The 12718-nt window shown below is 35.2% G+C and overlaps 1 protein-coding gene across 1 annotated transcript; it reads left to right on the plus strand.

Moving 5' to 3' along the window:
- Positions 1-5697: 5697 nt before the first annotated feature.
- On the plus strand, positions 5698-7600 carry LOC131803471 (uncharacterized). Its single transcript, XM_059124831.1, has 3 exons — positions 5698-6240; positions 6311-6575; positions 7463-7600. Exons 1-3 carry the CDS (start codon positions 6050-6052, stop codon positions 7598-7600), a joined length of 594 nt encoding a protein of 197 aa, XP_058980814.1. The 5' UTR covers positions 5698-6049.
- Positions 7601-12718: the final 5118 nt, after the last annotated feature.

Raw genomic sequence — 12718 nt, forward strand, 5'->3', positions numbered from 1 at the left:
ATATATATATATATATATATATATATATATATATATATATATATATATATATATAAATATCTATTGGATAGTCTGTTTAAATTTACACAATAAATCTAAATGAAACGAAAAAATCTATGAGCGCCATCAAATTGAAAAGTGTATTAAAAAGTAAAGCTAAGTAAAACACTATAAGGATATAGATATCAAGAGTGAATATCAAGATGACTCCAAACAAGAATATTTTTTTTTCTGAAGAGTGTGAGGAAGGGAAAATTGGCCAGTAAAAGAAGGGAGTGGAAAGTCTGATGTTCCTTTAAAAAGAAATGCGTGCGGCACAATACACGATCCTCAGAAAGATGAAAATGGGGATTGGAAATTAGGTAACAGCCAAATGTACTATGCGTACCATAAAATAAAAATTGGAGACCAAATATTGGCCTTATCAAATTGTGTTTACGATCTTCTGTTTCATAAAAATCCTAAAGACTTTAATAAATTAAAATTTATACATATATATTAATAAAAGTCTGTGCCGTGTGAAATCACTCTACATGCGATAAAATCTTTTCCGGACAACAAGGCTATTCCTATGTGTCTTGGCGTGAAGCTACGCACTACGCTTATGAATAATTTAAGAGATATGATGGCAGTGAACGCCACTATCAAGCAGTGACCACACTAAGAAATAAGGTGAGGGGTTCAGTCGATGGGGTACTCTCATCTTTTAACACAGTGCTAAATTTTAATGCAACCATTGCACGACTGGACTTTACCTATGCGGACAAACGTCCCATCTATTTAATAGAAAAGGAACTGTTCACACTTAGACAGGGTTCAATGTCATGTTTAGAGTTCTACGACGAAGTGGAAAAGAAACTGACGTTATTAGCAAACAAGACCATTATGTCATATTAAAACAGTGTAGCGGATACTATAAACGAAAAGTATAGGGCCGATACACTTAGAGTATTCATATCTTGTTTAAAGAACTGACATCATTTGACGGCTTCATTGGCCTTGACATATTGAATAAGGTACACGCGTCTATTGATTTAAAATCAAACACAATTACTCATGCCAACGGAAAGGAAACTATTTTATTCATGACTAGACAGGACATAAATCATCTCCAATTTCAAGCCAAGTCGGTACAAAACCATTTGAAAGAAGCATTTTTCAAGGCAACTAAAAATGTTAATGGAGTGTTTGCAGATCCCAATGAAGCACTTCCATACAGTACAAACGTGGTTGCGACGATCCGCACCGAAAACGGAGACCCAGTGTACCCGAGATTGTACCCGTATCCCGTATTTTTCGGATTTCTTAAACAAAGAAATACAGGACTTTTTGGCTAATGGTATCATTCGAAAGTCTAGGTCTCAAAACAATAACCCAATATGGGTAGTAAAGAAAAAGGTTATAGACAAAACTGGACGAGAGAAAACACATTTGGTAATAGATTTCCGAAAACTTAATGAGAAACTATAAGCGATAAATATCCTATTCCTCAAATCACGGACACCTTGTCCAATCTTGGTGGAAGTAAATTTTTTACCACAATTGACTTGAAATCGGGTTGTAACCAGATAAAGCTATCATAACCTGATAGGAAAAAACTGCGGTTTCCATAAAAAACAGAAAATACGAGTTTTGTCCAATCATTTTTCAGAGGGCGATAGATTACGTGTTAAGGGAACACATCGGGACGAGGTGTATTGCTTACGAAAACGATGTAATCATATTCTTGAAAGAGGAGCAACAACACTTATAAGATGTGGAATTAATACTGAGAAGTCTATTTAAAGCCGATACGAGGGTTTCGGCTGAAAAATTAAATTTCTTCCAAACTGAGGTTGGATATTTAGGATTTCTAGTTTCCCAAAGTGGAATTAGAACAATTCCAGAAAAAGTCAATACAATTCTATATTTTCCCAAGCCTTCCACTCTAAGGGGATTAAGATCATTCTTAGGATTGGCGGGATATTACCGCTGTCTTACTAAAGACTTTGCCAAGATTGCAAAGCCACTCTCAAACATACAGAGGGGAGAATATGGCCGAGTTTCTGCATCGTAGTCGAAAAAAATCAAAATTGATTTGACCAGTGAACAGAAAGAGGCATTCAACATAATAAAAGAAATCCCAACGTCCGAAAATATCCAGACTTTCGGAAACCATTTGATTTAACGACGGGCACTAAAGACGCTTAGATATTATCTCTACGGAGTATCAGATCTGAATGTATTCACAGATCAAAAACCACTAGCATTTGCCGGTTCGGACAGAAATCCGAACTCAAAAATAAAAAGATGGAAAGTATTTATTGACGAATACCATGCAAGGCGAATCTACAAACCAGGAATGGAAAATGGGGTCGCCGATGCGATATCTAGGCAACACATAAATGCCTTGGATAATGTGAGTGTAGATACAATTCATAGCGAAATATCATCAACTAACACAATTGAAAAAACCCACAAACCGGTTAATTGTTTTCGCAATCATATAATCGTGGAAGAAGGTATAGAGCCTCAGATAAGAACTTTTGTTTGAAAAACAAGGCACCTAATTACATTTCGAACAAAATCAGACCCGAGTGAGCAACAGGAAATTATAGCAACTGAACATAATCGAGCACACAGAGCAGCATGTCAAGCATATTCTGGAGGTCTATTTTTTCCAAAAACGGAAAAGAAAGCTATGCAGCTGGTGGCAAAAAGGCAGCTTATTGCCCAGACACCCATACCAATATATTGAGGAGAAGTCCTTCACATTGAATATTTTCCACCGGTTCAAAGTTCCTTCTGACATGCATCGACAAATTTTCAAAATATGAATAGTACACTAAATAGTCACTAAATTCTAGGACTATAGTGGATGTTAAACCACAGCTACTACAGTAGTTCAATATGTTCCATGGTACAAAAACCATTTATTGTGACAACGAAAAGTCACTTAACTCGCAGATATCGTGAATGCCCCACCCCTACACAGCACATCAAATGGGCAGGTAGAGCGCTTCCACAACACACTGATGGAAATAGCGCGAGGTCTTAAAATTGGCAAGAATCTGGACGATATCGATACCTTAAGCCACCATCGAGTATAATAAAATACATACGGTGACTGGAATGAGACCCATGAGCATCTTCCATTCAACAAAGGATGATGAACAAATTGTGTCACGGTTAAAACCGCCCAGGATAAAGAGTTAATAACTCACAATAAGAACCGACGTGACAGGGAATTTTTCGTTGGGGAAAAAGTTCTCGTCAAGAATAATAGGAAATTAGGGAACAAACTAACTCCCCTTTATAGTGAAGGAAAAGTCCAACAAGATCTAGGGACAATAGTTCTGATAAGAGGAAGGAGGGTCCATAAGGACAATCTTCGGTGAAGTTCCTTTCACTATAATGTATAGAAAGAACATATCTTATATTGGTCGTGAGTTAAAGGAAATATTGTTTACATTTTTTAGTATTGCCTTAGAATTGGTCATAGCGAATACGAGATACATTCCGGTAACCGGCGGGGATCTCGTAATTTGGGAAAACTTTGGACACATAAAACATGTTACTAACCTAACCTTATACGAATTACTAAGAGACGAGACAGCTAACGCTACAAACCACATTCCCCAAACTCATATGAGAAAGTTGCTGGATGCGGACGTAAACCGATAGTAACAGTATTAAATAATTTAGTAACTTCCACTATATTCCCAAAAATTGGAGATTTGAACCCTATCCTTTTAGATAGCAATGAAATCCTCTTCGTAGCCGACATTATGGCTGTATCTAAAATTAAGATTACACTTCAGCAGTAAGAAAATGCAGCGATACGATACCTACATTATGTTTGTCATCATCATTCATATCATGCGCTCTGGAACTAATGACACGTAACACCGCTAACTGCAGCACAACATTCAACAACCTCCCACCAATTACAGTCATAGGCGATGGTTTGGTGGTCATCATGACATACTGGCGGTAGTAGAGGAAAACAACGAACCCCTTGTTACTGTCAATGGTGCTTACCTAGTTGTCTTCAATGATACGATGTATTACGACGAAAATTCAGCGACACCCCTACAACCGGATGTTCCATGGGCTTCTGTGATTAACCTAACGCAACGCACCGATGTACTAAGCACCTCCTATCTACATCATGTCAACAAACAAAATCTCCAACATATCCATCAACTACAACATGTGGTCTATCGAGGTCATATCGCAAGTTTATCGACTATTGAAATTCTATTACTTAAGGACTGGTTCCTTACTTACTCCGACGCAGGGCCTCTGCAAAGGAAAAAATTCTTATAACTAAATCTGTGGAGGTTGCAATAAAAAACGATAACGCTGGGACCATGGACGGCCCTAGTTTAGAAGGGGAGGAGTTATCGTGAAGAAGCACGCTAGTGGTAGTGACCTGGGGGAGGAAGTGGCAAGTGCCATAAAATTTTACGACCTAGGACTTCCGCTTACAAGATGCGTCCATTGATGATTTGGTTTTTTAGTTTTTATGTTTGGGTTCTTTATTTCACATTGGGAATGTTTGAACCACTGTGTGTGTGTGCGTTGTTTGGTTTTTCTTGAGCCACCCTCACTTGGCATCATCCCACTTGTGGTACATATTATCAAAAAAGTTATATATAAAAGGAAAGAAAAAAAATAACTTGAAATTAATTGAAGTAACTACATTCAATCCATATGAGAAAACTGTTAGAATTTATGTTTGGTGTCAAGATGTAACATTTTGAAAATTACAAGGGCAATCTGATGTTACGTATTTACTTGTTGCATTTTGGAAGACCTAGGATGAAAAATGCTTTGAAGAATATATGAGTCTGTTAGTGTAGATTTCTTAGGTTTTCTATAGAAATGGCTAGTGTTAATATAGGTCTGAATTTTTTAAAAAATAGCTTTAGTATAAAATAAGAAATTTAATCGCAAGCATCGCCATCAAATTTTTCGAAATCGAAATGGCACAAAATATTTGCGAATTCTGCTCCGAAACGTTCACTATCAAACGCGAATATTTGAGACACATCAACAAGCATTGCAGTGGCTGTGGACATTTTTTAGTAATCCATACCAATTAAAATTTCACCAAAAAAATTATGGATGTCCACCTATGCAAAATCAAATATCTAAAAACTCAGGATTAGATAATATAGAATATGCAAACTGCAATAGTGACACCCTACCATTGCTGCGGAATCAATTTATAATTCTCCAAATCACAGGCAATGGCCATAACATTCCACAAACGTTTGCACAAAGTGAATCATGTATACCATCCCAACAAAGTGAAGGTGGAAACAAGTTCTGCAATGAGTGCCATAAAGCAGTGCGAAAAATGTCGGCTCATCTTCGTAGTGATGAACAACGGCGTGCAATTAGACAAATTTTTGGTGAAAATGTCAATATTGTAAAAAACTCATTTGGCAAAAACATACTGACCTTCGAGTATATTAATGTAAAAAACATTTTGCTGCCAAATGAATTATTAAGCGATGCCAAAGAATCGATTGTCAGTTTGGTCGAGAAGAACTTTGCGAGAAATACGCCTATAAAATTCAATATTGAGCTTATAGGAGAATATGTCAAGCCCACAAATCAACGTGATGAACCATCAACATCAAATATGGTTTTAAATACAAGTCAACAAATTTTTTGCCATATGTCAAAAATGTCGTTGATAACGGAAGGTGACGATATAAGTCAAATATTCCACGATCATGCGAATCGTATGATTAATAAAATGTCAGAATTTCAAGAAAGAGATTCTGGTTGGGCTTTAGACAAAATCGTATAGCTCAATATAAATCTATATAAAGCTAATTTAACTCGTAGCTCCCAGTTCTTGAAGACACCATTCTCTTTATCAAAAAAGAATGCCTGTCTTACACTAGAAATCAAATTGTGTATTGTGGCAGCTTTATCGGAACCAGCAGCAGCATGTGATAAAACTAATCCGCAATCATATAATATTAATATAACCGAAGATATTATATACTTGCCATCCGGGAAGATATTGAATTTTAGAGGACTTACTTTCCCTATGGCGATACAAAATATCAAGGATTTTGAGGCTAATAATGAAGATATAAGTATTAATGTCTTCGGCTATGATGGAAATCAGATAGTTGGACCCTACTATCTTACCCCAAAACGAAGGAATCATCATATTAACTTGATGCTTCTTCATGAGGGCGACAAGTTCCACTACATATTGATTATGGATATGTCACGGTAAGTTAAAATAGCACAGTAATATTACTATTAAATATGATAAATAATGAATATATCTATTGCTTTTTAGGTTATTACGTTCGCAGTTGACAGCACATAAAGGTAGATCAATCATTTGTGATGGTTGCATACAAAGTTTCACCACGGAAGCCGTATATGAAAAACATGAGAAGGAGTGTGTTGGGGTCGTAACGGATATGCCAAAGGAGGGAGAAAACATCATTCGTTTTAAAAACTATCACAAAAAAAAGAGAGTACCATTTGTGGTCTATGCTGATGCCGAATGTATCCTAGAGGATTGGAACCCGGAGAACCTCAACACAAACACAGATACGGTAAAAAAAGCACATTCCTTGTGCATTAAGTTATTATATAAAATGTAGTTTTAATGACAGTCTTAGTAAATTTTATATGTATTATGGCCCCAATGCTGCGAGAAACTGTCTAGAAAATCTTATAGGGGATTGTAAATTTATTTACAACACATATTTGTCAAAAACGGTACCAATGATTTCATTGTCTCAGACGGAATTAGATGACTTTACTAGCAGTAGGTCTGTCACATTTGTGAAAAAGCCTTGGGTAATGATCGAGTTAAGGATCATTGCCATTTAACCGGAAAATATCGGGGGGCGGCACACAATGAATGCAATCTCAAATATCGTGTGTCAAAATTTATACCAATATTCTTTCACAATTATTCCACAATTATTACGATTGCCATTTATCCTTCAAAGACTTAATGCAGTGTGATGGAGACATTGATGTAATTCCTTTAAATAAAGAACTATATGTTTCAACAAATGAATTATTAACATGAAAAATTATTTAAATGAAATGGTTGATCATAATTCTTCGGTGAATTCGAAAAACAAATGGCGGAATAAATTTGAACTGAGGTTCTTGGACAGTTTTCGTTTTATGTCTTCCAGTTTGGATAGTTTAGCTAAAAATCTACCTAAAAACGCATTTCAAGCTGTTCGTACACAGTTTCCAAATGATGCTGAGTTCAATCTGCTAACTAGAAAAGGAATTTTTCCTTATGAATACTTGTCTTAATTAGACAAATTATATGAACGACAATTGCCGGCACGAAATGAATTTTACAACAGGTTGACTGACAGTGAGTGTTCGCTAGATGATTATAGACATGCGCAGAATGCATGGAGACACTTTGAATGTTAAACTGTCAAAGATTATACGGAGTTGTATTTAAAAACAGATGTCTTACTATTGGCTAATGTGTTCGAAAACTTTCGAAGTTTATGCCTCCGTCACCATGTACTTGATCCTTGCCAGTATTTCACAGTGCCATCACTATCTTGGGACGCCATGTTTCTGTTCACGGGTGTTGAATTAGAGCTATGTACAGATATTAACATGTATAGTTTCTGTAAAACTGGCATTAGAGGTGGACTTACACAATGTTCAAATAGACACTCGGTAGCCAATAGTAAACACACTGCGGACCATGACCCTAGTAAACCTGAGGTGAATATTTATTATTTAGACGTCAACAATTTATATGGTAAAGCAATGACACAATGTTTGCCACAAAAAGGTTTTTAGTTTTTAACACAAGAAGAGTTGGAACAATTCAATGACGTCAGTAAAATATTAGCAATTTTTAATGATTCGCCAACTGGTTTTTTCTTTAATGCGGACTTAGAATATCCACAAAGTCTACATGACAAACACAATGATTTACCCTTTTGACCTGAATCCAAACGTGTCGGTCAAAAGATCAAAAGGTTGATTTCAGATTTGAATGACAAAATGTCTTGCACCATTGATTATAGAGTGCTTCAACAATGTATCCAGCATAACTTAATTCTTAAAAATCAATAGCTGTTTACAGTTTACGCAATCCAACTGGCTTGCAGCATACATAATGAAATATAACAATCTCAGAGCACAAGCCACAGATGCTTTCGCAAAAAATTTTATAAATTTATGAATAATTCTGTTTATGGCAAAACAATGGAAAATGTGGACAAAAGGAAAATTGTAGAAATAAGAAACCATTGGGAATCTTATGGGAAGCGCTGGGGTGCACGGGAGTTTATTTCAAAACCAAATTTTCATAGCCTAACACACTTTTCAGATGAAATGGTGGCAATTGAAATGAACAAAGTGAGGGTGAAATATGATAAGCCTGTATACCTTGGATTTTGTATTTTAGAGTTATCAAAATGGGTCTTGTACGATTTCTTGTATGATTTTTTTAAAAGTAAAGTTTGTAGATGACTTCATATTAAATTATATGGATACTGATTCCTTCATACTAACTTCCACTAACCGCAACCACTTTGCTGAACTATCACGAGAGGAAATACTGGCAAGATTTGAGACATCAGATTTTTCGCCATCCAACCCATATAATATAACACTTCTCAATAAAAAACTAATAGGAATGATGAAGGACGCGAACTGCGGAAAGACGGTATCGGAATTTGTAGGCCTTAGACCAAAAATGTACCCTATAAAAGTCCACAATAGTGAAGAGGTAAAAAAATCAAAGGGTGTTAAAAAATCTGTTATGAAGCAGTACACCATTGACACGTATAGGGATTTTCTGTACAATATAATAATATGTATACATTTAGATCGAGGAAACATGAGATATACACAGACAATATAACAAAAGTGTGTCTCAGTTTCCAAGATGATAAAAGATTTATAGGAGAAGATGGTGTAAGCACGTATGCTTGGGGCCATTATAAAATAAAAAATGATAATGAGGTGAATTCCGTGGTCCCAATGGAACTAGATTTGCATGCTGAAAATGTAAGCGATAATTCTATTTTTGAATTAATCGCAAATGTAAAAAATAATGATGATATAGATTTGGAAAATATAAGTATTTCTAATTTTCCTACAGAACTAGATGTAGATATAAGTAACATACCCCCTGTAAATACAATAGACATTCCTTTAGACGGGAATGACAATTCTATTTTTGAATTGTTGGGAGATAGAGATAATGAATATGTAAATAGTGAATCTCTTGATTTTATACAATTCTAAAATTTTAATGAAAATGACTTTGTAAATAAAAAAAACACTTTATATATATTTAATAAAATATTTATTGCTGAAAAATAAAAAAAAAATCAAACATGTACTTTTATTTCACAAATATACTTAATATTAAGACATGGAAGTATAAATTACTTATACAGCTCTTCGAACAATTCCGGTTAAAGGTATGTACTCCACCAGTCGGTCGTGAATGATTAGACAATATGATGAGGTGTTTTGAGGTATTGGTGGTAAATTCGAGTTTTAAATCAATTGGTCCATTTTTCACAGCTTCATTTTGATTGCTTATATCAATTACGGTAATTGGATTATGTTTAAACGTTGACTTGAAATCGGGTTGTAACCAGATAAAGCTATCATAACCTGATAGGAAGAAACTGCGGTTTCCATAAAAAACAGAAAATACGAGTTTTGTCCAATCATTTTTCAGAGGGCGATAGATTACGTGTTAAGGGAACACATCGGGACGAGGTGTATTGCTTACGAAAACGATGTAATCATATTCACGAAAGAGGAGCAACAACACTTATAAGATGTGGAATTAATACTGAGAAGTCTATTTGAAGCCGATACGAGAGTTTCGGGTGAAAAATTAAATTTCTTCCAAACTGAGGTTGAATATTTAGGATTTCTAGTTTCCCAAAGTGGAATTAGAACAATTCCAGAAAAAGTCAATACAATTCTATATTTTCCCAAGCCTTCCACTCTAAGGGGATTAAGATCATTCTTAGGATTGGCGGGATATTACCGCTGTATTACTAAAGACTTTGGCAAGATTGCAAAGCCACTCTCAAACATACAGAGGGGAGAATATGGCCGAGTTTCTGCATCGTAGTCGAAAAAAATCAAAATTGATTTGACCAGTGAACAGAAAGAGGCATTCAACATAATAAAAGAAATCCCAACGTCCGAAAATGTAACGCTAACATATCCAGACTTTCGGAAACCATTTGATTTAACGGCGGGCACTAAAGACGCTTAGATATTATCTCTACGGAGTATCAGATCTGAATGTATTCACAGATCAAAAACCACTAGCATTTGCCGTTTCGGACAGAAATCCGAACTCAAAAATAAAAAGATGGAAAGTATTTATTGACGAATACCAGGCAAGGCGAATCTACAAACCAGGAATGGAAAATGGGGTCGCCGATGCGATATCTAGGCAACACATAAATGCCTTGGATAATGTGAGTGTAGATACAATTCATAGCGAAATATCATCAACTAACACAATTGAAAAAACCCACAAACCGGTTAATTGTTTTCGCAATCATATAATCGTGGAAGAAGGTATAGAGCCTCAGATAAGAACTTTTGTTTGAAAAACAAGGCACCTAATTACATTTCGAACAAAATCAGACCCGAGTGAGCAACAGGAAATTATAGCAACTGAACATAATCGAGCACACAGAGCAGCATGTCAAGCATATTCTGGAGGTCTATTTTTTCCAAAAACGGAAAAGAAAGCTATGCAGCTGGTGGCAAGAAGGCAGCTTATTGCCCAGACACCCATACCAATATATTGAGGAGAAGTCCTTCACATTGAATATTTTCCACCGGTTCAAAGTTCCTCAAGAAATATTGAGGAGAAAAATATCATCTGAGATAAGAAATTTATTGAATGAAATAAACCTTCAAAACAGAGAAATAACGCATTAGAGATGAAAAACCGGTGGATCGCTAATATCATAACCACGAAGTATTATTTTCAAAAAGTTCATAGTAAATAAATTTGGAAGATTTGTAGTAAATGGGTTCGTAGCCCACGCGAGCAAACGTTTTCCTCGCAGAAGAGTTATTATATATACACCAGACTATAACACTAAAATCTTCCGAATAAAATCGATTCAAATTACAAAACCAATAATACATATTTTGAAGGATTATGAGGGTAATCTTTACAAAGGAGGATTCTATAAAGAAAAAACTACAATTACTCGCTTCCCAAGTATTTACCTTTCAAAAAAGGTCTTAAAATCAACAAATTAAAAAGCAGTAAGTTCGGCCGGGTCGAACTTTGTATACCCTCCACCGATTAGAACGAATTTGGAAATTTTCAAAAATAAAATCTGTTTAAAATTCTATTAAAATCTTTAAAATATCGATATATAGGGTATATACGACGTGGACCTACATAGGCATTGTTTGTAATTTAGCTAAAATCATCAAAATATCGTATATAAAGAGGTACCGTTCTATCACAAGCTGTAACATCCATTACGAACTTCTAATACAGCATCTCAAACAATTTCGGTGGGTCTTGCACCTAAACTCGTCAAAATCCGAATATAGGAAGGTACTGATATATTGGACTTATACGACGACGTGGGCCTGCATAGACAATTTTTCGTCACAGACTGTAGTTCCCATTACGAACTTCAAATACCAAATTTTAAACAATTCCGTGAATAATGTCGCTAAAATCATCGAAATACCGAAAATCAAGAGGTACCGCCTACAACAATTATTAAAAAATTGTTTCATTCCACTCATATTCATAATATCAATAACTTTGCTCCTAACGGGAAAATCCTCAGTTTTAACGGCAGATTATTTCCCAATTGTTTTTTTTTTTTTTTCATATAATTCGATATGTTGATTAAGACAATAATCTATTTCATGTTCAATGAATACTTCTTGAACATCCCAAGAATCCTAAAAGGCAGTATTATAGAAAAATTCTTGACAATTGTAATAGTTTATATAGCCTTAAACGATGCACGTCAACATTTTTGTTTGATAGAGTAACCAGAGATGATATAATCAACCATATATAAAATATTGATACAGGAAATTAAAATAATATTAGATTAAAAAGTTTCCATTAATGAACCTCTGACATTAGTGTTTATTACAATGATACGGACATCAATATGTGTGTTGAAAGTTGCCGAAATTGCCTAACTAAAATAAAACTTTGGATTACAGACCTATAGAATTGATTTCAATTATAGATCAATTACTTGAAAAGCTGATTCAGGAACAATGAGATGTGAGTGGACTATTGCACCCTATCTACTTCGGGTTCAGGAAAGAATGTGGTGCCCAAAAAACAGTTGTAAATATGATAAATTTAATTTGTGAAGGATTTGACTAAGACTTTGTGGGTTTTGGTGGGGTTTTCTTTGCTTTGACCAATTTTTCGACATTTTTTAACTGAGAAGCTGTCATACTACGGAGTGAGAGGGAAAAAATCTATTATTTTTGAGAAACTGTTTAAGGAATAGGAAGCAAATCGCGGGATTAAATGGGCTTAAAGGAGTATGGAGTCCCCCAGGGAAGGTTATTGAACAACTTATTATTTACCTTTCACATGAATGACCGATGTTACCTTAATTTGTATATACAATTGGTATTGTACGCAGACGAATCTGCTTTTCTTTATACTTATAATATTGAGGTCGTATAGAGATGTCAAATGGAGCACGACGCG

Source organism: Musca domestica, unplaced genomic scaffold, assembly GCF_030504385.1.
Source record: "Musca domestica strain aabys unplaced genomic scaffold, Musca_domestica.polishedcontigs.V.1.1 30, whole genome shotgun sequence".
Classification (NCBI taxonomy): Eukaryota; Metazoa; Arthropoda; class Insecta; order Diptera; family Muscidae; genus Musca; species Musca domestica.